General features: G+C 57.5%; 2 protein-coding genes across 6 annotated transcripts in view; both read left to right on the top strand.

Moving 5' to 3' along the window:
- Positions 1 to 740: 740 nt before the first annotated feature.
- On the top strand, positions 741 to 13,548 carry PNPLA5 (patatin like phospholipase domain containing 5). Its single transcript, XM_014864416.3, has 9 exons — positions 741 to 987; positions 1,332 to 1,564; positions 3,441 to 3,506; positions 3,781 to 3,990; positions 5,339 to 5,399; positions 6,528 to 6,713; positions 8,728 to 8,860; positions 11,110 to 11,226; positions 11,898 to 13,548. The coding sequence occupies exons 1-9, from the start codon at positions 795 to 797 to the stop codon at positions 11,980 to 11,982; spliced, it is 1,284 nt and encodes a 427-aa protein (XP_014719902.3). The 5' UTR covers positions 741 to 794; the 3' UTR covers positions 11,983 to 13,548.
- An 8,295-nt stretch (positions 13,549 to 21,843) lies between these two features.
- The window catches only part of SULT4A1 (sulfotransferase family 4A member 1), a 34,676-nt gene continuing 33,010 nt past the window's right edge, over positions 21,844 to 23,509 (top strand). For 2 of the 5 annotated variants that reach the window (XR_006532938.2, XR_011502556.1), the window contains exon 1: positions 21,844 to 22,096. Coding sequence is in view for 1 of the 5 variants with exons in the window: in XM_044778158.2 (XP_044634093.1) it covers positions 21,928 to 22,096 (169 nt within the window). In the remaining 4 variants the exon portion in view is untranslated. The remainder of the gene's footprint in view (positions 22,097 to 23,509) is intronic. The other 3 variants (XR_006532940.2, XR_011502557.1, XM_044778158.2) reach the window with 2 other exon arrangements.

Below are 23,509 nucleotides of genomic sequence, written 5' to 3' on the forward strand. Positions count from 1 at the left end.
GGCACCACGGTCCCTACCCGCACAGCTCTGTGAGGCTGGCTGCAGAGAAAGCACTGGGCCCAGAGTGGGGGCCTGCTGCCCCCTCTGCCAGCTCACCCCCCAGGGCTGGGCAGCTGATGGCAGGTCTGTGTTTGGGGGCACAGCGGTTGGAACGGAAGGGGCCCTACAGGTCCTGACATCCAAGCCTGGCATATTCTGCTGAAAAACTGCAGCCCAGAGAGGGTGAGGAGTTTGGGCAAAGTCACAAAGGTGGTGGGGGCGGAGTCTGGAACCCAGACCCCCTGCCTCCCACGGGCTCTCCCCGGTCCCTGAACCAGCACAGCTGGAGAATTAAGTCTGGTTTGGCCCCAAAGACCAGGTGTTGTGGGTCCAGCTGCCGCTTCCTGGCCAGCACTTTCCCTCGCTGTCGCAGTCTCTTCATCTGTAAAACGCGGGCGGGAATAACGCTTCTGTCACCCCTATCAGAGGTCAGGGGAAGAGTTGGTCCCGTTCCCCCGGGGCCTCCTCACCTGGAATCCCGGATCGTGACCCGAACCCAGGGCAGGCGTGTGGGGGCGGTGCCGCGGCGCCCACAGTGTGCCAGCACTTCTGGAGCAACCTGGCGCACACCTGGGGCTGGGGGTTAGGGGCGAGGCTCGGAGACCTCATTGGCTGGGGCAGTGGGTGACGCAGCCCGGGGGCGGGGCCTGGCTCCGGCGGGAGCTTCACCTCTGGGCCCCGTCTCCCGCTCCGCATCCGACCGGCCACGCTTCCCCGAACGGCGCCCCATCCCGGCCCCGGCCCGCCTCGCCGCCATGGCGTGCTTCGAGGAAGACGGCAGCTGGAACTTGTCCTTCTCGGGCTGCGGCTTCCTAGGCCTCTACCACGTGGGCGTGACCCAGTGCCTGAGAGAGCGCGCCCCGCGCCTCCTCCAGGGCGCCCGCCGCATCTATGGCTCCTCGTCCGGGGCGCTCAACGCCATGTCCATCATCGTGGGCAAGTCGGTCGGTGAGTCCGGGACGGCGCGGGCGAGGAGGGCTGGGGGCCACGGGCTCGCCTGCCCGAGGCGAAGCTGATTCCAACGGGAGAGGGTGGGCACCGAGAAGGGTGTTTCGCACCCAAGACTGTGGTGACCCCCATTTCGCAGAGGACAGATCCCAGGCTCGGAGCCGGGAAGACTGTTGCCTAGGTCAAAAGGTGGACAGAGCCTTTGAACGCAGAGCTGGGCACAGACTCTAGCGGGAGAGGGGAGGACCCTCTGGCCCCATGTACCCAGTGGGGAGTCCAGCCTTTGGGACAAGTGTGGGCAGGCCCTGGGTGGCTAAGGACCCTTCCCCTCCGCGTGTCCGCAGACTTCTGCTGCTCCCGCCTCCTGGACATGGTCAAGCAGGTGGATCAGCTGAGTCTGGGCGTCTTCCACCCCGCCTTCGCGCCCATCGAGCACATCAAGCAGCAGCTGCAGGCCGATCTCCCAGCTGACATTCACATCCTGGCCTCCCAGCAGCTGGGCATCTCGCTGACCCGCTGGCCTGATGGCCACAACATCATAGTCACTGACTTTGCCAGCCGCGATGAAGTCATCCAGGTGAGCAGGTGGTGGGACCCACGGCCTGGTGGCAGGTAGGTGGGCTCCATCTCCTGCCAGAGTGACTTCCCGGAGCTTCCCAGGGGCACACATGTCTGCGGGGTGGGGGTAGGGGTGGGGGTGGGTAGTGGGGTTGGGGCTTGAAGCTCCCAAGGGTGTTTACAACTGAGGGAGTTGAGGCACAGACAGGTGAGTGGGAGGCAAGGTGAGGTTGGAGACTTCCTGGCTAGCCATGGGGAGGCCCCTTGGCTGCACACAGAAGGGTCTGGCTGGGGATGGGGGCAAAGTCAGGCCTTGGTAATCAGGGCACCCAAAGGGGCTGATCTTTCCAGATGGGTACCTGCCCAGCCCCCACCCCACTCCAGTCCTCCAGGCATTTTTTGACCCAGCAGGCAAAGGTTGATTGAGTGTCTGTTATGTGCCAGGCACTGTGACTATAGCAGAATGAGAGACAGAAATCTTGGGGCTTCCAGTCTGCTGGGTGTAGGGTACAGATAATGACCACATCTGCAGGTAATGAATTCAGAAACAATTCAGCATTGAAATAGAACATGACATGACAGAGAGCCACATGGGCAGGGAGAGAGGCCAGGGACAGGATGGGGGGTGCTCAGGAGGCTCCAGGAGTGCGCAGACAGGTGGGGAGACAAGGCCCTACCCTCTGAGGCCTCAGCCGGCTGGTTCGTGCTTCCCCCATGGCAGCCCTGCTCACCCTCCCCAGCGGGGCCTGTGCCTTCCAGCCAGCCTGGGGTCCCTGATGCAGAATCTGCTTCATCTTGGTGCCCCCAGCACCCAACCCAGGGCCTGGCTCTGCGCCTCTGCTGACCGGAGTTCTTAGTGTGTGCAGGGAGGGGCTGGTCCCCTGCTGCCGGCTGGTGTTCAAGTCCTCCAGAGGAAGCCCCCCGGGGGCCCCAAAGTGTCTGCAGCGTCTTTGCCTGTGTGCACATGGTACAGGGCCTGACACAGAGCAGGTGCTCAGTAAACCTTAGCGGCTGTCACGGTTATTAATTATGGCTCAGTGGGAATGAGGCTGTCACCTGCGTTTCCATACAGTCAGGGCCAGGATGGGCTCTGCATCTCCCAGGGGTGGATGTCTCCAAATGCTTGAGAGACAAGGTGATGTACTCCACAAATTTCATAAGCTCTAGGTCAGTGGTTCTCAACAGGAGGTGACTTTCTGTCTGGGGCCATTTGGCTACGTTGGGGACATTTTTGGTCATCACAACTGTGTGTGTGTGTGTGTGTGTGTACACGCAAGCCTACACTACTGGCATCCAGTGGGTAGTGGTCAGGGGTGCTGCTAAACATCCTATGATGCACAGGACAGCCCCTCCCCCTAGACCCCGCTCTAAATGTCCATAGCATCAGGGTCTATGTTAAGGGTCTTTTCTACTGCAGGACTTGTCAGAGCCTCTACTGGGAAGAGCAAATGGTGTTTTCCAAGTGGGTAGGGAGGTCAGGGTTTCTTGTTTGAGGTGTATCTAGTTGGATCTGTGTCTAAGGAACACACTCTGGGGGGTACATCCAGATTCTTGGTGACGAATTCCTGCCAGGCAGATGAAGAAGAAATGGTCCTTGGCGCCTCTCTTTGTCCTTGGGGAAAAGAAAATTCCAGCAGCAGTCTTGAGTCAGCCAGGATCCCATTGGGAGGAGGAGGAGGAGGGTGGGTGCAGAGATGGGGCTGCATCAGATCCCTTCTTAACCTTGAGAACTCGGCCGGGACATGACCCTCCTGGGGCCTCAGTTTCCTCCCCTGGACACGGGACTAATAACGCCCACTCTACAGGCTGTCCTGGGAGTAGACGCCATGCTCAGAGCAGGTTCTGAATGTGAGGAGTGCGGACAAGTGTATTTCTGCTGACTCTTGTCTCCCCAGGCCTTGATCTGCTCTTTGTACCTTCCTTTCTACTGTGGGGTGATTCCTCCCGAATTCAGAGGGGAGGTAAGTGGCTGAGCCCCTGCTCCATGCTCCGGGCAGCCCAAGGTGCCTCCTGTTGAGAGGTGTGGGGTGGGGGAAGGAGGGACCAGCACTCTTTGAGCACCTACTGTGTGCTAGCCCTCCCCCTGCTCCTGGGCTAGAGGGGCCTTAGTGACCCAGGGGCAGCCCTGGGGTCGCCGGCTGCAGCCCACTTCCGACTGGTGGCTCCGTGGCAGCGTGGGAGGAGGGCCGGCGTGCTGAGAGGGCAGCTCCGCCCACTGTCCACCCGCCATCGCAGCGCTACATTGACGGGGGTCTGAGCAACAACTTGCCCTTCGCGGCCTGCGCCTCCACCATCACCGTGTTGCCCTTCTACGGGACAGCGGACATCTGCCCCCAGAGCACCTCGGCCAGCATACATGAGCTGAACACCTTCAATGCCAGCTTCCAGATCTGCACCAGGAACTTATTCCTGGGGTTCGCCTCCCTCGTCTCTCCCGATCTTGAGGTAGGACTGGCCCAGCGCCTGGCCTCGAAGCCAGGGCCATGGTCAAGTGCCCTGTGAGTCACACTCTGTGGCCCTGATCCCTTCCCACAGTCTGAGGGTGGTTGGGACACATGTGTCCACCAAGCCCTCGAACCCACAGCCTGGGGCTCAGGTCATGCCCTTGCTAGTCTTCCCCTCCTTGAGCAAGTGTTGAATTAGGACTGGCCCCAAGTGGTCAAGGGTTTGTGGCCAGGGGAGCACGTTAACGCCAATCCCACTGAGCTTGGGTTTGAGCCAGGCCTCTGCTGGCACTCCTCTGGGTCAGGCTCTGCAGAAGGTCCTGTTGTCATCTTTGTTTCCCGGGATGGGGATGCTAAGGCTCAGAAAGGTTAAGCGACTTGTTCAAAGTCACACAGCCTGGAAGTGGCAAAGCCACGTTTCGAATCCTCAGCTAGCCCAGACCCACGCTTTCAACCGCTGCCCTAAACCCTGGCCAGACGACTGGCCGTCACGTGGAGGTGAGGCCCAAGCTCAGAGATGATGGACAATAGACCCACATTTCCTGCCTTTGGCCCCTTGTTATTTCTGGAAAATGGGTAATCTGACCACAGTTTATCATGATAACACGCTCCTCCACCCCAACCACGCCCCAGCCCTCCCTCCTTCACACCTCTTGTTGAGTAGGGTTTTACACTTTATGAAACGAGGCTGTGTTCATTTACTCTGCTCCTGCCTGCACCTCTGGAGTGGACAGAGTCTTAGCCCCATTTTACAGACAAACGAAGGCTCTCAGAAAGGTGGTGTGGCCGTCCTGAGGTCACACAGCAGTGAAGGCAAAGCTCCTGGCTGGGCCTGCAGGTGCCTTTTCTCCATGAGTGGGGCTCTGATTGAGACGGCCCCGCGGGGGCCCCGGGGTTCCTCTGCCACCTCAGGCTGGTCCTGGGAATAAACGTCGAAAGGACGAAGGGAACCACCGTCCTTGACTTATGGGGAACAGGCGGTGTCCCAGGTATCCTGTGCCAGGCCTTGTCATCCCAGTTTCCGGAGGAGGGAACTGAGGCCGGAGACGGGAGGGCCTGGAGCCAGAGCAGCCAGCCAGCCGGGGAGTCTGGGAGGATGGGGGGGAAATGAGGCTGCGCAGAGGGAAGCAGCTCGGGCAGATCTGTTCTGCCTGTGGTGCTGCGGCCCTCCCCGTCCAGGGCTGGGGTCCCCCAGGGTCCCTGAGCCCTGCCAAGGGGGCTTCCGGGGAGTGTAGGCTGGACTGGGATCACTTCCAGTTGAAGACAGGTCTCTGGTCAGTGACCATCAGCTCGAGGGGCAGGTCCAGGCCGCCCCAGCCCACCCCCCACCCTGGCCTGTGTGTTGGCAGGTGGTGGCCGACAATTGCAGACAAGGGTACCTGGACGCCCTGAGGTTCCTGGAGAGACGCGGTAGGTGGCCGCCCCCACAGTAGCCGGGGTCACGTGCCACGTGAGCACCGGGCCGGGCCTGCCTCTTGGGTGCTTGAGAGTTCAGGGACGTTGGCTCGCCCATTCTCCTCCTCGGCATCCACTCTGTGCTTGGCCTCAACGGGATGCTGGGGACCCGGAGAGGAATCACACACGTGTCTGCTCTCGAGCTGCCCACAACCTGGTGCAGGGGGACAGGCCCAGGGAGAGGCAGCTCCCCAGGGGGACGGAGGGGTGCTCGGGGCTGTGGGGGCCCAGAGGAGGCACCCGACCCGGGCTGGGGGTGGCATGGGCAAGGATGTCTTCCTGCAGGCGGTGACAAATAAGATGAGTTTTGACTAGTTATGAGGACTATGGAGACGTTGAAGACAGAAAAGAAGGGGGCATTGTGGGCAGAGGGAAGAAGAGCCAGCACAAAGAAAGAGAGACCGGCACCTGCAGGGCACGTGACTTGCTCTGGTCGCAGGTGTGCCTGCGCGTGCGTGTGCGTGTGCGGCTGTTCATGAGGCAGTGGGTGGGCCAGAGAGTTCAGGCCTGGAGAGCATGGACGTTACCCCACAGGGCGATGCTCTTCAAAGTGGTAGAGCCGAGATTCGAACCCAGGCCGTTGGCCTCCAGAACCCATGTCCTCGGCTCCCCCTCCCCCCATGCTATGGCCTGAAACACCCGGCTGCGGGGAGCGTTTGCTGAGCACCTAACTCGGGCCCAGACCTGGGCCTGCGCTTTGTGTATTCATCTCGTCTGATTCTCAGAACAGCCGTATAAAGCGAGTCTTAATTTTCCCCCTTCGCGGAGAGGGAAACCGAGGCATGGAGCTGTTAGGTCACGGTCTTGCAGGTGGATGTGAACCCCGGCCCGGGTCTTCAGATCTAGGCTCTGATTCACCATAACAAAGTGCACAGGAAACAGGAGCAGAGCAGGCCTGAGGGGTGCAGGAAGGGGTCATTCGGGGTGAGCCATGGGTCCCTCTTGCAGTAAGCAGGTCCCCAGAACGGGGCTGGGGCGTTGAGGGGTGCGGATGCTGTGGGTGGTGTGGAGAGCCGGGGGTCGCTATCGCCCGGAGGCTCCAGACGGGCTGACCTGTCCCTCCCCTCCTCTCCCCTGACCCAGGACTCACCAAGGAGCCGGTGCTGTGGACGTTGGTGTCTAAGGAGCCCCCGGTCCCAGCTGATGGGACCCGGGACACTGGCCGTGACAGAGGCCAGCAGACGGGCCTGTGTCTCAACTGGGCGGTGCCCAACGTGCTGGTCAAGGACGTGCCGGATTTTGAGCAGCTCTCGCCAGAGCTGGAGGCTGGTACGGCCGCTTCCTGCCTCACTCGCTCCCCGGGCAGGTGCCCTGCCACGGGGGCCTGGGGCCAGGGACCCCGCCCCGGAGGTGCTCATGGTCTGGAAGAGGGCAAGACTCATTTTTTGAGCACCTACTAAGTGCCCGGCGTGGTGCCAGGAGCTCTTTACGTGTCGTGTCACTCACTCCTTTTTCTTACCCCGTTTTACCCATGATGAAACTGAAGCTCGGAGTGGGAAAGGGGTCACTCAGGTCTCAGAGCCTGCAACAGGGGGATTCGAACCCGAGTCTGTGCCTGAGAAAGCCAGGCCTCTGCCCACTGTCCAGGAAAGGGTAGGAGGTCCTGAGGGACACACAGAGGGTCTGGACTCTCCCAACAGTGCTCTGAGGACAGTGCTGAATTGTCCCCATTGTACAGATGAGGAAACCATAGCACAGAGAGGTTAAGCGCCTTGCCCAAAGTCACAGTACTCACAAATGGCAGAACCAGGAGTTCTGCTCTAAAACATTTCATCTGCTCTGGCCAGGGGACCTAAATGTCACTATTGCAACAGCAGGAAAGCACAGGGTCCCACAGACACATGTGATGGTGGGGAGGGGGCGAGTTAGAGGAGCCTCTAAGGGAGACTTGTAAGGAGGACTCTGCCAGGCAAAGAGAGGGGGAAGATGGGCATTCAGGCAGAGGGCACAGCATGTGCAAATGTCCTGGAGTTGAGGCGGGAGCTTGAGGCCCCCGTGACTGTAGCATAGTGCTTGAGGTGCAGAGTAGCGGAGATGAGCTTGGGGAGGCTGGAAGGGTTGGGCAGGCAGCCTGGAATGCTGTGGGAGGGGAGAAATGAGCCCCTGGGGGATTAAAGGTTGAGGGGGTGACCTCCCTTTTAGAGTTCACTGCTGCTCTGAACTCTAGGCCAGCTGAACTGCACCTAGCTGGGAGGGGACCGGCTGAAGAGGCAGGAGGCTGGGAGGAGAGATGACGGTGGTTGAGGCCAGAGTGGGGACAGTGGGCGTGGGGAGGGCACGGGGAGATGAGGAGGGCGCCTCTCAGCGCTGGAGACCACACGCGTGTGGAAATGGGCCTGGATCTGCGCCCAGCCCCTCAGGTTCTGGCTTGGGGCTCTGGAACGGGGGCAGCATCCCTGAAGCCACATGGGGGCACCAGAGAGCCACCTCCGGGATGGGGCACGGACCCCCCCCACCCCCCCCGCCACCCCCCAAGGTCCCTGCCCACTCTGCAGCCCACCCACCAGAAAGGGTACTGTTATCTGGCCCCGCCCTTACGGTCGTCCCTTCATCCTCGCCCTCACGCCCAGGGCGGTGGGTCCCGCCGGACCCCCCAGTAGAGGAGCGCTAGCCTAGGACACAGAGCAGGTAAATGGGGGGCCGGGTCTTCGACATGCTGTCTGTGGACCCTCCAAGCGGCTCTCCGCACGGCGCTGGCGGGAGCATGGTGGGTGGTGGCGCGTGGTGAGCCTCGGTCTGGGGGCCCAGGCGCCAGTCCCTTCCACGCGGTCAGTTCAGGGGACAGGGGCTCGGGAAATGGTCGTTGCGGTTGCAGCGGCTGGTGCTCTCGGTCGTTCTGTCCTCGCGTCACTGCTGTTGAGGGAGCTCGGGGCGGGAGCCCGTCCCCGCCTGGGGGCCGCAGCGGACTTTTCAGAGGGGCCGGAGAGGCGGGAGGAGCCTGGGGAGGCGGACCGGTTGGGGTCCGTCCTGGCCCCGCCACCTCCTGGCATCGGTCCTTGGGCAAGTCACTTCTGCACTCTGAGCCTCAGGCTCCTCGTCCGTGAAAGGGGCACTCTCTGCCCGTTTCAGGGACATGGGAGGGCACAAGCGAGGGGCTGGCTCCTGGGCGGGGCCGGGCCGGCTGCTGCTCCCTCTGCGGCCGGCCGGGGCGGGTGCAGGCGGCGGCCCGCGGGAGGCAGAGGGGCTCGGCCCGCCCGTCCGCCCCAGGTGGCATCGAGGGCTGGGCTGCGGGGTCCTGGGGCTCCAGGCCCAGGTGGCGGCCACGCTGCGGCTTCTCTCCTAGCGCTGAAGAAACAGCGTGCGCGGGACTCCCGCGCCTGGGCCCGCTTCTGCCGCTCGGGGCCCGGGCGGGCGCTGACCTACCTTCTGCTGCCCGCCACGCTGCCCTTCGAGTACGTCTACTTCCGGAGCCGAAGGTGAGCCCGGCCGGGGCTCCCGGGAGGGGCCGGCGTGTCGCCGGGGCAATGCGGGGACCGGTGCCCGAGGCAGGAAGGGCGGCTGGCACCCTGGGTGGGCAGAGCCCAGCTGGCCTCCCCACTCTTCCTGTGGCAGCTGCCTGACCCAGAGGGGTCTCATGGTCTCCTCGCAGAGTGGGACTGATGAGGAGGTGAGGTGGCAGCTGTGAGCAAGCAGGGGCCTCTGGGCCAGCGCCTGGCCCGTCCCCTGTCTCTCGGACCTTTGGCCCACTGCTCCACCTGTCAGAGCCTCAGAGGACAGGTGCTGTGTCTGAGGATCGCTCTAGGGGCTGGTCTGGCTCAGATTTTGCTGTGTGGCCTGGGCCAGGTGTCTTGACCTCTCTGGGCCTCAGATTCCTTTTCTGTAAAACAAGGTCCTCCCAAGGCGGATTGGCTGTGGTTAAGCCCTCACTAAGCATTCTGACTCTGCTGCTTAATGGGTCACTCTGCATCGTTTGCTCATTCGTTGCACCAATAGTTACTGAAGGGCTATGAGGGGCCAAGCCCCAACTAGGGGGTTAGGGGAGCAGCACTGACCCAGACCCAGTCCCCTTGGCCTTTGGAGCCTCACGGCCCACAAATCATCACACATTCACCTGTGCAATCACAGCTCTGCCTAGAGATACCTAGACAGGTGTACACTGGTTGTGAATTCGGATGGCTCCCACTAGGGGCTATCGGGTCAAGAAAGGCTGCCTAGAGGAGGTAACTTTTGAGCTATAATCTGAAGGATGTATAAGAGCCCACTAGGCAAAGAGGGAAGGGAAAAGCATTCCAGATGTGTGGAACAGCATGTGCAAAGGTCCTGGGGCAGAAGGCAGAAGGGAGTAAGGCTCATTTGAGGAACAGAAAGGGAGGCCAATGTGGCTGGAGCCAAAATGTGGACCAAAGCTGTAGAAGATGGGGCTGGGGAGGCTGCAGGGGCTAGACATGCAGTGCTCTGCAGCCATGTGTGGAGTGTGGTCTTCATCCTGACGGTGGTGGGAAGGCAGCAAAGGGTTTCAGCAGGAGAAATGTCATGGGAAGATCCGTATTTTAAAAAATTCCCTATTCCGTGGATGAAGGTCTACGATGGTGAGCCCCAGGTCTCTGGCCTGCCCCACGCTGAGTTGATCGGGGTCGGCTCTGCTGTTTAACTTGCTGGGAGAGAGCTTTCTGCTGGCACAGATTCTTCTCGTGCCTGGCTGTTAGGCCGAAACCACAAGTTGAAATCCAAAGGATAAATGCACATTCTAGCCTTTTCAGTTACAAAAAAGAAAAATCCACGTCTGAGCACTGATGGGGAGGCCTGCCTAGACCACAGGGAAGTTCCTACTTGGTGGTTTCTGTAACCTACACGCTCAACATGGAGATTACAATAACAGAGGCAGAAGGTCCAGAACAAGGGAGGTGACGGTCCAGCCTGTTTTGCTTGTCACATGACGCTCTGTGGACTGTCTGCCCAGTTTGAGGTCCCAGTTTAGGGGCCCCTTTAAGGGCAATAGGGTGGTAGGCGAGGCCCTGCAGTATCCAGGGAGTCTGAGAAGGTGCCTGGCCAGGCGCTTTCTCTGCCATAGTTAGACACCCTGTCCGTCTGCTGACCCTGTGGGGCCCATGTGGGAGCCCAGGGGGGTTTTCAGCCATAAAGGCTGCGGGGATGTGTGTTTCAGGAAGGTCACTGGCTGCTGAGAGGAGAGTGGACAAAGGGGTGTGAGTGGGGAGAGAGGGGCCGGTCTGGGGAGGAGCAAGAGGAAGGGATGGAGACAGGAAGGAGGTTAGGAACTGCGGGAGAGGGGACTGTCCTCATTTGGCAGGGGAGGAAACTGAGGCCCAGAGAGGTTCCCTGACTTGCCCAGGTCACACAGCTAATAAGCAGAGGAGCTGGGTTGCACCCGATCCGGCCTGATCCCAAAGCCCTGCCCTTTCCCGCCCTGGGCTTCCCACGATGTCCTAGGGAATCACCTCAGGGCCCGGCCACCTCCGCTGCGTTCAGAGTCCATCGCAAATTGTTCCCCGACCCCTCCGGCCTCTGCAGCTGCCCCCTGGGTCTGCCCTGCCTGCGATGGAGCCAGCCCCACTGGGCTCTTTTCACCCCTCCTCCAATGCCTTTAGGCCTGGGCCTCAGGCGCAGAGACCCCGGCTCCTCCGCTCTGGGCCCGTGGGGAGGGTGGGCCCGGCGGGGCCACTTGCTCGGCTTAGCTGGGTGGAGCTGTTGCTGCTGCTTTCTCCAGGTTGGCAGTCTGGCTGCCCGATGCGCCGGCTGACTTGCGTTGGATGCAGGATGTGCTGAGTAGCTTGGCGCTCGAGGTCTGTTCCAGGACGAAGGACCGGCTCCTTGGGCTGGTCCGGTGAGTGTGCAGGTGGCCTGGGGCAGAGCACGGGTGGCTGCGCTGGGTGGGGAGAGGCACCTTTCCTGGACCCTGGGCGGGCAGTGCACACCAGCCACGCCCTCTGCGCATCCGCCCGGGGAGTACCCTGCACGGGTGTCTGCTCACCGCTGTGGGCTGGACCCGTGCTGAGCCTGGATGGAGGCGCCGGCTGGTCACACTGGTCGGTCTGCGGGACGAGCCGGGGGGCAGTCACTGTTCCTGCTCCCAGGGACGGCCGGAGCTCACAGAGGACGGCAGGTCTCCCTGCTCTGCCAGTCCTTCTGCTGTTGCCCGAGATGTCCCCACGTGCCCCGTGTGGGGTCTGGGTTAGCGCTGCCTGGCTCTCCCCACTTCTGCCTTCCCTACTAGCAGGAGACGCCAGCAGGCTCCCCACCGCTCGACAGCCCTTTGTTTAGCGAGAAAATCAGAGCCGTGCTCCCAGCTAGTGGCCATCCCCATAACCCCCCGGCCACTCCCAGCTCACCAGGGGACCGCCCCGGGCCTTCCTCAGTGCATGGGGTGGGGGGTGGATTTGGGAGAATGCCCCGGACTCACCCTGGGCTGGGGCTGCCTCCACAGGGCTTCCCCCTGCCTGTCACCCAACCCCAGGCTCCAAAACTCACCCTCACTGGCTTCTGCTTGCTCCGCAGTCTGCCAGGTACCAGCCCCCTCCAGCCTGGGGCGGCTTCTCCTGTGGACCTGGCCAGGAACCACAGACTCGCCCATCAGGCCTGAGGGGCATCCAGCTGGGCCAGCCCAGTGACTGGCCTCCCCTCACCCCATCCTGGCCCTCGTCCTGTGTGCCCGTATCTTCCCCTAGTCTTTGAGTTCTGACCCCTCTCCTGGAGCTCAGAGCCCGGCTGCTGGAGGACCGAGGGGACAGCCTCCCTTTCTTCCTCTCAGATGCTTGGCCCAGACCACGCGGGTGGCTGGCCCCCAGGAGCCCCTCTGGAGCCCCTGCTCCTTGGAGCCAGCTCCCTGGGGTCTGGCTACCTCTTTTTGGGAGAGGCCCAGCCTGTGGGCACGTCCCTGGGTCACTGTGTGTCCCTGTCAGCCTGTCCCGTCTCATCAGAGGGAGAAAGGCAGGCAGGAGCGGAGACGCATCCCAGTTCGGAGCTTCCGTTTTGGGGACCTGGGGACGGCACCTGCTGAGGAGGGAGGTTCGGGCGCTGTCGTTGAGCTGCTTGCAGAGCACTTTACAGAAGATGGAGAAAATGCCGTGTGCTCCCATCAGAGATCCGGGGGGCAAGTGGAAATGATGGAGCGAGGTGGCCTCCCCAGATCCTTCCTCTGACCTTCTCTGTCCTGCACTGTCACTCGGGGGGGACCCTCATGGTCTGCCTCACCCCAGCAACCTTGATCTCTGACGTCCTATTGGGTCCATCCTGTGGGAGCCCCCAGCAAGGGTGGGAGGAGACAGAGGGATTCAAGTCTTTCCAGAATCCCAGCTGTGTGTACTTCTGTTGGGGTGTCCAAAGGCCCCCCGGCTGCCACCCCCACAGTCCCCCTTATTCCTCAGGCTGGTTGATGGTGTGGCAGGGGCTGCCCTCCTTTCCTAGGCCCCTCCCTCTCTCAGGCACAGAGGATGCTCGGACACCAGACCTCCTCTGACCTCTCCTGGGAGTCCCTGCTCTTCCTGCCCTCAGAGCAGAACCCACCCTGCACCCCTGGAGACACGAGCCCGGGTGGGGATGGGGAGGGTGGAGAAGTGGAAAAAAAGGGAGCAAGGGAATCGGTATGTGCATAAAAGAGATAATGAGTCATTCATTCATTCATTCGTTCGTTCACTTGATTTATACTTAACGAGTTATAGCTCTGAGGACACAGCTGTGAACAAAATGGTGCGTGTGGGAGCAGATGCTGAACAGCAAATGGGAAAATGTAGAAGTCTGACCATCCCAAGGAGTGGCAGTGCTGTGAAGACAGCGAAAGAGGGGGAGCACGGCAGCGGCGTGGGCTGGAGCAGCACTGGGCCAGGCGGTGCGGGAGGCCTCTCTGGGGGTGATATTTGGGGTGAGACCTGGGGTGCGAGGCGAAGAGCTGGGGGAAGAGTTTGCAAACGTAGGGGACAGCAGGTGCAAAGGCCCTGAGGCGAGGATGAAGTTGATGTGTTCAGGAGACAGGAAGCAGCTGCGTGAGAAGGGGGCACGCTGGGAGCCTGGGGCAGTCGGTCGGGGTTGGGCAGAGGCCTCCTGGGTCAGGAGACAGTGTCAGCGGAAGGAGGGGTTTGGATTTGGGCCGTCATTGGAGGGTCGAGGGCAGGGAAGCCACAAGGTAGCGCAGAGCAGAGAGTGCAGGACAGGAGGGCTTGGGGCTGAGGGGGCGGGGCTTGAGGAAGGGGGAGGAGGGGGACAGAGTGAGGACGTGCAGGAGGCTCTCACCTCCTCACCCATCTCCAGGGTGCACGGGGGCTGAGCTGACCTCTGTCTCCTCTTGCTGCCACTTGGGGGGGTCAGGCACAGATAGTGTCCCCTGCAGCAGGAAGGGGGCTGCCCACCGGCGTCAGGTGACCCTCTCTGCACAGAGCTGGGATGCGCTATCCCCACGCCCAGCTGCTGAGTTGGGGATTTCCTGCAGCAGAGAGGGGCGGCCTGGCTGCCCGGGTCTCCAGGTTAGGGATCTAGAGCTCAGGAGGCCTCTCAGAACGTTCTTGCTCCCCGTCTTTCGTCCTTCGTCACGCACGGGGGCCTCTGTTCCCATGGGCACTCGAGCCTCCCTCTATTGCCTTCTCTCTCAGCAGTTCTTTGGGGCTGGCTCTGGGGCCATCTTGGTCCCCATTGCTCTCTTTTGTGTCTTAGATGGGGAAGGGTGGTGGCCAGTCCCGCCTTCCTCTCCATCCTCCTCCTTCGCCGAGCAGCGTGTTGGTAAATGTTTCTGGTTTACTTGGTTGAATGTCTCCATTGTTTATAATACTCTGCTCTGAGAAATTCTCTTCAGTCGTTGTTATTTGTGGCGTGTGCTTCAAGGTCATCTGCTCACAACTTGATAGTCGCAGAGACTACTCCCAAGTATTGCCCACCGTCCTTCACAGTTTACAAGTACTTTCTGGGTTTCTCTCTTATTTAACTCTTAGGCATTTTCTCATGTGGCTTTAAAATCCGACAGCCCGTGGCTTTCCCCTCTGATCCCAGCTCTGCTCTCTGGGCCCGTGGACCCTGCGTGCTCCCTCTGCCTGGGGACAGCCTGGCAGGGATAGGAAGGCAGCGATCTGATCCCTCTGAGGCTGCTCTTCTCCACAGGGAGCAGCTCGTGCCTTGTAAGCACTCCTAAGGACACCCCCAACCCAGACATGCTGTTCCGTCACCTCCAGCCCCTTACCTCCAGTTTGTCCACCTCCCTCTAGGACATGGGATCCAGCACTGGACCTGAATTGCCTTTGACCTCCCACTTCCCGGTTACTGCCTCTATTAATGTAGCCTCAGAATGAATGAGCTTGTCCTGAGCAACGCCTGCGAATTTTGCTGAGGCACGTCCACCAACAGTGCCATGCTCTTCCTTGAGCCTGGCGATGGCTCAGCCGACACAGCAGACAGCCCAGGAGCTGATCCAGGTCAGACTCCCCCATTGTTACCTACACATCCTCCTGACTCAGAGCTCTGGGGTGTTACAGAGTGGAGGAGGGGTCCTGGGCTCTGAATTTAGGTTGACCTGGGTTTGAGTCCCATCTCTGCAACTCAGCATTGATGTGACCCCGGGACATCCCCTCACGTCTCAGTGCCTCAGTTTCCCTCTGTATAAGATGGAGACAATAACACATAGCTCATGGAATATTTACTTGAGAAAAGTAAATGTTCCTTGCAGACCATATTAAATGGTAGGGATTACTGCTCAGACAGGGGGAGCAGGGCGTGAAGGGACACTAACTACACTTCCACTCTCTGTTAGGCGCCAGACTAGGAGGACCACTTGGCCTCCTTTGAGCCTCACATCGCCCCTGCGTGGGAGATAGTCCAGACAAAACTCAACAGGCTGCAGTTGGGACCTGGACCCATTTGAAGTCAGAGCCCTCTCTGGACCCCGTGCTGTAGCCTCCAACAAGTATGCTGAAGTTGTGGGTCCACCACCCTCCTCTTTCTCCCAGTGTTCCAACCAAGGGACACTGGCCTCTGGAGCCCTGGCACAGCCATGGCTCCCATTCTTGAGCCACGTTCCTGGGCTGGCTGCAAGCCCCCCAGCCTGGCTTTCTGAGTGCCAGTTATTTACTGAGTATGTCCTGATGCCTGAGGCAGATCCCTCACTCAAGGAGCTCACATGTCTCTATTGCTATTTCTGTGGAGGGAATAGGGACTCTAACCCTCACAGGTGTACATCACTTTACAGGTTACAAAGCCCATCACCTCAATTAATTCTCACAGCAACCCTGGGAGGTAGGTATTATTGTCCCCATTATAGGTAAGGAAACTGAGGCACAGAGATGTTATGTTCATTGGCAAGTGGTAGAGCTGGAAATGCCCAAGTCTGTGCTCCAGGCGGCAGGAAGCTCCCTAGACCCTCACAGCTTCTTTGTGCACCTGCTCTGTGGTGCTGGGCAGCTTCTTTCCTCGATCAATTCCTCATTTCCATGGCTTTAAAATCAGGGTTTTAGTTTTGGACTAGCTGGTTTCTAAGGGGCCTCCAGCTCTGCCCTGAGCCCATAATCACCACCACCGTGGTCAGAGGGAGGAGAGATGACTCCAAGAGGGGACCAGCCACAGAGGAAACGGGTTTCTGAACAGGGTCTTTATGGAAGCCTAGAATTTGGGTTGGCAGAAAGTCATTCTAGGAGCGGGGACTGCAGGAGCAAAGGCAGGTTGGCGGTGGCCCATCGTAAGTTAAACTGACAAAGAATCTGAGGCCAGAGAGGTGAAGTGCCTTGTCCCAGGTCCCATAGTCGGTTGTGGTGGAGTCAGCATTCGGGCCCAAGTCAGGCTGTGGTTCCACCCTGTCTGCACACTAGAACCCAACCCTACCCATGCTGGGTAGGAATAGTGATGCTCAGGACTCTTCTGCAGAGATTCTGATGTAAATGATGTGGATCCGTCTGCGCAGGACTGTGGTTGGAGCCTGTAGCTCCTGGACACGGGTATCCTCAGGGGCCACTCTGTGGGTGTGGCCACGTTCCTGAGCCAGCACCCTGTGCCTCAGACTTAATGTCACCTGTGGCAAGCAGGTTGGTATGTGCCCACCTGTGGCTGGGTTCACGTGATGCTAGTGGGGTTACTTCTGCCCCAGCACTAAATCCTGGCTACCTTAGGGATCCCCACGCAGTTACCTCAACCCCTCTGAGTTTTGCATCCCGTCCATAAATTTGATTGTGTACATTATTCAGGTATTTGGTGATGTTAAGACATCATCATTACTTTTTGCTTGTGTTAATGTATTGGGAATATGTTTTCAAAGAGTTCTTATCTTTTTTTTTGAGATTTAATTTTTAAGAATTTTCTTGGAACCATAAGTCTCTAGATAGTAACTTCCTTTTTCTTCTGGACTAATTTATCAGTACACTGTTTAGTCGCACGTAAGCAAAACAACATAAATACATTACAACTTTTGACAAATAATTATTAAACAAAAAAAAGTAAAATGGAAATGCATCAAAGAGTTCTTATCTTTTAGGGATCTATACTGAAATATTTATGAATGAAATGATATAATACATGAGATTTGCTTCCAAATGATCCGGGTGGGGAGGGGTGGGCGAGAGTTGATGAAACATGAGTTGATAGCAGTTGACACTGACTGACGACCAGGTAGAAGTTTATACTATTCTAATTTTGCATATGTTTGACATTTCCATGACAAACGAGGACTTAACTTAAACACTTGGTAGTGCATCAAATGGGAAAATATACATCAAGATGGAAGATAAAAGCAAAACCAGGGCCAGCGCGAGTTGTGGCCACCCAGAGTCCCGGATCCGGAGGACAGTGGGATCTGGCGAGCTGTGCGCGTTCAGCACCGCGGACAGCGGCCCGCGGGCTCTTCCCAGGCCGCCCGAGCATCGCAGGGATCTCAGAGCGCAGAGGCTTTCCCTCCGATTACTGAAAAGAGTCTCGTCAGGACAGAAGGCTACCCAGCCTCTCACACGCCTCCAGAGATGGGCCTTCACTTCCCACGGGGAAGACTAGTTCTTGGTGGACACTTTTGGCTCATAAGAAAATTTTGTTTTCTGCTCTTTAAGGATAGCTTTGTCAAAAATCAATTCATCATATATGTGTGTGTCTATCTCTGGGCTGTCTATCCGGTTCCACTTATCTATCTGTCTATGCTTATGCCAATCCCACACTCTCTTGGTTTATAGCTTTAAGGTAAATAGCTTTATATAGTAAGTCTTGAAATCAGGTAGTGTGAGCCCTCCAACTTTGCTATTCTTTTCCAAAATTGTTTTGACTATTCTAGGTTCTTTGCTTTTCCATATAGATTTTAGAACTAGCTTGTTAGTTTCTATGAAAGAGCCTGCTGAGATTTTGCTTAGGTTTGCATAGGCTCTATAGATAAGGAGGAGAACAGGCCTCTTAACGATGTTGAGTCTTCCAATCCATGAGCAGGGTGTGTGTCTCCATTTCTTTAATTTCTCTCATCAATGTTTTGTAGCTTTTGTTATACAAATCTTGAACATATTTTCTCAGATTTATTCCTAAGCAATTAATGCTTTTTGATGCTATTGCAAGGGGTATTTTAAAAATTCCAATTTCCAGTTGTTTGTTGCTAGTATGTAGAAATACAATTGATTTTTGTTTGTGGGTCTTGTGTCCTGTGATCTTGTTAAATTCACTTATCAATTCTAGTAGCTTATTTTTGTAGAGTTGTCAGGATTTTCTATGTTAACAGACGTTTTTCTTTAGATTTTTATTCTGAAAAAATTTAAACCTATAGAAAAGCTCCAAGAAGTAATACAACTTTGATAGGCAGAATAACACGCCCTCTCGCCCCCAAAAGATATCCACGTCCTAATTCCCAGAACCGGTGAATATGTTGCTACATGTCAAAGGGAATCAAAGTTGCAGATGGAATTAAGGTTGCTAATCTGCTGACCTTCAAATGGATTATCCTGGGTTACTGGGTGAGCCCAATATAATCACAAGGGTCCTTAAAAGTGGAAGAGGGAGGCAGAAGAAGAGTCAGTGTCAGAGTCACATGATGTGAGAAAGCGGCCATCACTGACTTTGAAGATGGAGGAAGGGGCCGAGGACTGTGGGCGGCTCTAGAGGCTGGAGAAGGCGAGGAGATGGAGTCATCCCTGGGCCTCCAGAATGCAGCTTTGCTGACATCTTGACTTCAGCATAGTGACACCCGCATTAGACGTCTGACCTACAGAACCGTGAGATAATAAATTCATGCTGTTAAGCCAATGAGTGTGTGGTAATTTGTCACAGCAGCAATAGAAAACTAATACAGTAATGAACACAACCATCACCTCCCTTCACAACTGTGGCTTCTACCACATTGCCTTTCTCTCTCAATGTCTGTATACACATGCACTCACATTAGTGTTATAATTGTGGGGTTTTTGTAGAACCCTTTGAATGTTGCAGACATCATGCTCTACACCCCCAAATACTTCAGCATGTGCCTCCTAAGAAAAAGAACATTCTTTTACATAACCAATACAGTTTTAAAATTCAGGAAACTTAAAATTAATACAATATTACCAGTTAACATAGAGTCCATATTCATATGTTGCAAATTGTCCCAGTAATGTCCTTTATGGCTTTTTTTCATGATCCGGTATCCAATGCAGAGTCGCCCATCGCATTTAGTTGTTAAATACCTTTAGTCTCATTTTCTCTAAAACAGTTCTTTCAGCTTTTTGTTTTTTTTGTCTTTCACGACATTGACATTTTTGTAGAGTACAGCTCAGACGAGTCAGTTGTTTATGAACTGTCCCTTGGCTGAGGTTTTGTGTTCTCTCCTCATTATTCGATTCAGGATATGAATTTTTGGCAGGAAAACCACGTAAGTGATCCTGTGTCCTCCTCGGTACGTTACATCAGGAGGCACAAGGCATCAGTTTTCTGCCTCCTGAAATGGTGGTGGGGGACAGGCTCACGTCTGCTGATTCCTTTACCAAACGCACTGCGGTGCCCAGTACAGGACGGGGATGACAGTGGTGGCTGTGAGCACAGCCCGCTCTGAGATGCCATGGGGTGGGAGCGTCAGACCTGATCCTCTGCTCGCTGGTGCCCAAGCCCCATGGTCGCTGGGCAGGGGTAAGGAGAGAGGTTGGACAGGGCTGCAACACCAGAGGACAGAGGAGTGGGCAGTCAAGGACTTGTCCTGGGAACGTGGCAGGAGGTGGGAGCACTCATGAGCCGAAGTTCTAAGTCCTCAGCACGTCCATTGCCCCATCGGACTCCACTTCTAAAGCAAAGCTCAAAGATTAAATATTAAGAATTTCAAGATGGTGACCACACAGCATTAAAGCCCAGGTGCAGGGTCCCTCTGAGAACAGGGCGTTCTGTGACTCCCTGGATGCACAACCAGGAAGCAGGCCCTGCCTCTTCATCTCCATCTCTCTATCCTATGTCTATCTCATCACGTAACCACCTCTGAGAGCAAGATAGAATGTTTCCAACACTCTGGAGGGTACTTGTGTCTATTCCCACTCAACCCCTCCCTGTGCCCCAAAGTAAGCACTTTTCTGACCTCTATCATCACAGATTAGTTTTGTTTGTCCTTGAACCGTATATGAACGGAATCATACAATGTATTGCCTTTTGTGTTTGGCTTTTTCTTCTTTTTTTTTTCTTTGCTGAGGAAGATTTGCCCTAAGCTAACATCCACTGCCAATCTTCCTCTTTTTGTATGTGAGCTGCCACCACAGCATGGCCACTGATAGACGAGTGGTGTAGGTCCGTGCTCAGGAACGGGGCCCAGGCCACCGAAGCAGAGTGCACGGAACTTAACCACCAGGCCCCCGGGGTGGGCCCTGTGTATGGCTTCTTTCTGTTCATCATTTGACTGTGAAATTCACCAGTGTTGTTGCATATATCAGTAATTCTTTTCTATAGCTGTGTAGTAAGTATTCCATCGTATGAATATATCACAGTTTATCCAGCCTACCGTTGATGGACAGTTGAGTTGTTTCCAGTTTTTGTCTAACATGCACAAATTGTTCCTGCTTTGGCCTTTCAGTCTAGCTCCTGTGTCCTTTTCACCTATTCCCATCAGGGTTTTTTTTTCAGCACTTTAATTTTTGGCCCAACAGGATGTTTTAGGCTCATCTCGTACTTTCTTCGCCCAGCCCTGGAATTGGCCTTTTTCCCAAGACATGCTGGTTCTTTTTGGTGGGGAAGGATTTAGACACCAAGATGTGGGCACTGGGTGTGCCTGGTATTACAGGAATTCCAGTGCCAAAGGCCTTTTAAGCAAAGATAAGAAATAGATATTTTTAAAAATAATAAATTCGTGTTAATACCTCAGATTCCATTCTGATCTCACTGGGTTCTTCCTCGCCTTCTTCATAGTGAGAATCCTCACCTGAAACATCAGCACATTCATGCACTTGCTCGATTCCTCCAGCCTTTGGCTAGCTGTCTTTGTGCCACAACCTAAGTGTTCTTTGTAATGTCTTGGGTGCTTGGAATGTCCTTGTTTGTTCCTGTAAAGACATCCACAAGCCTCTGGAGTTGGGGTCCATTGCTCTCTTTCCTCTCTGTCCACTGTGTACCCATGGCCCATGCCCCTCCGCCCTTGTGTGTGTCTCCCTTGCCAGACTTCGAGTGTCTCAGTCCAGTGCAAGAAGGAGACAGAGCAGGCAGATCCTGTCCACCTGCTCTGCTCCCCATTCTTGCTGGTGCAGTCATCTCAGTCCATCCTCCCGACTACAGCACCCGGGGTAGAGGTCCCCTTTTCACAATCAAGGACGCAGAGCCTCAGAGAACTACACTAGGACTTCATCGTTTTCATCTTCATGTTCCTCCAGTCCCAGGCATGTAGTAGGTGCTTAATATATGTTTGTTGAGTGAATGATTGGATGAGGGTTTGCACTAAAAACTCTCCAGAATTCGGTTGTTCTCAAATTGTAGTCTGCAAAAGAGAGAGCTTATTAAATGCAGATTTGGGGGCACTATCCCAAGAGAGTCTGTCTCTTAAGGTTTCGGACTCTGCAGTTAACCCCTCCTCCCCACCGTCTGTCCCCAGGATGTTGCAAAGCACAATATTCACAGCGCCTACGGCTCCCTGAAATTATCTTGGGTATTCACAAATCTGAGCGCCTAGAGGGCCAGGCTTTTCCTGACGCGTCTCGGGCGCCTGGACCGGTGCCCCTAAATATTTGCTGAGCGAACGAATGCATCTTTAGGGTCCCTTCCAGCTGGAGCGTTTCAGGAGTCTGGGCCGAGCGCCTGCCGAACGACGGAATCCGCGGTGGGACGACCGAACGCGCGATGGAGGGGCTGCGGCTGCGGGCCGCGGGCGGGCGGGGACGGCGGGCAGGGGTCTCAGGCGGTCCCCGGGGCGGGGCGGGGCCGTGACGTCACAGCCGCGGGGCGCGGCGGCTCGGTGACCTCACGCCCGCGGAGCCTCCGCCGGCGCCGGCCGGGGCGGGGCGCGGGGCGCGGGCCGGGCGGCGCCGTGACGTCACGCCGCGGGGCGCAGCCGGCGCGCCGGGCGGCGCCGTGACGTCACGCCTGCGGAGGCCGCGCGGCGGCTGGGGCGGCGGGCAGGGCGCGTGCGGGCGGGCGCGGGCCGGGCGGCGGCATGGCGGAGAGCGAGGCCGAGACGCCCAGCACCCCGGGCGAGTTCGAGAGCAAGTACTTCGAGTTCCACGGCGTGCGGCTGCCGCCCTTCTGCCGCGGGAAGATGGAGGAGATCGCCAACTTCCCCGTGCGGCCCAGCGACGTGTGGATCGTCACCTACCCCAAGTCCGGTGAGCCCCGCGCCCACCCCGCCCCGCCCGGCCTGCGGCGCCCCCGCGGGAGCGCTGCGCCCGCGGACACGGGGGCTGCCCGTCGGGGGCGCCGTGGTCCCCCTCGTCCTCGCCGCCGCGCCCACCGCCCATCCGGTGCCCTGCGCGCGACAGGGCGGGGCGGCCCGCAGTGGGGGAATCGAGGCCAGAGACCTTTGGGGTGGGCCTCGGTGGCCACGGCTGGACGGCGTCCCGTGCGGATGGAGCCTGTTTGGCCGAAGCTGCCAGGAGGACAGGCCCAGGGCCGCCACCCCTCCCCGCATCCCCTCCCATTACCCGGCTGGCTGTGTGACCTTGGACAGTCACTTAACCTCTCTGTTTCTGGACACGGTTCAGCCTTTGATGAGTGCCAAGTCCTGGGGATCGTCTGGGAAGGGGCATCAAACGGGCGTCAGGGCTGTGTACGTCCCTTTCCTGCGTGGGCTTCTGGTGGGGGATGGGACCAGCCCTGCCCAGAGTGAGTGCCCGGTGCTCGGTGTGCTCCCCTGCTTCAGGGTCGCCTCCATCACCCAGGGGTCAGGCAGGACCCTGGAGCATTCACATTTCCCAGCCTTAATTGATGTCATTTTCCTGACAACCGTGTAAGGTGGTCATCCCCCCTTTACAGTCTAGGCATTGAGACTCAGAGAGGGGAAGTGGCTGGCCCAAGGTCACACAGCGGATGAGTGGCAGAGCTGGGATTTAAAGCCAGGCTGGTCTGTGTCCAGGACCTGATGTGAGAGATTATCATGTGCCTCTTCTGAGGTTTGTGGGGAAAAGAGGCAGCTTTCCTGTTCTTTTAACTGGGCTGGGGTGGTGGCGGGGGAGGTTCCCTGTTGCCACCGTACTGGAGAGGGAGGGAGCGCTGGAATCCAGACTGTGCAGTGCGTCTGCAGGCTGGTGTAGGAGGCGGCCGGCCTTGAGGTCCTGTTGGACCAGCAGGGGGCAGGTTGCTGGAAGAGCTGCACGCTGGATTGTCATCCCTGCCCAGGGTCCCCCACGCCCGAGGGCCTGACCTGATCCTCTGAGGAAGGTTGGGGAAGGGGCTGTCAGTGGAGCGGTGGGGAGCCATGTTGGTGGTGGGGGCTTGGAGAACAGTCTGGAAGAACTGCGGGGCTGTCCTTGGGAAGAGGGACGGGAAGGAGGTGTGCGTGTGTTCCCTGCTGCGGCCCCACAGCCCCTCACCCGAATTGCGGGGCCCCGTGGGTGCGGCGATCCCTGGTTTTTCAGATTTTAGAGCTGTGGATGTCAGATATGCTGTAGGATCCCCCCGCTCGGTGTGGGGCTTTACCTTGGACCCCCACATTAAGTGGGATCAAGAAAGATTAAAAATAGCCTCGTGTCGGCTTAGGACAGGATTTGCCTCCGAATGCATGGTGAAAAACTTGGTTTGGG

Source organism: Equus asinus, chromosome 4, assembly GCF_041296235.1.
Source record: "Equus asinus isolate D_3611 breed Donkey chromosome 4, EquAss-T2T_v2, whole genome shotgun sequence".
Classification (NCBI taxonomy): domain Eukaryota; kingdom Metazoa; phylum Chordata; class Mammalia; order Perissodactyla; family Equidae; genus Equus; species Equus asinus.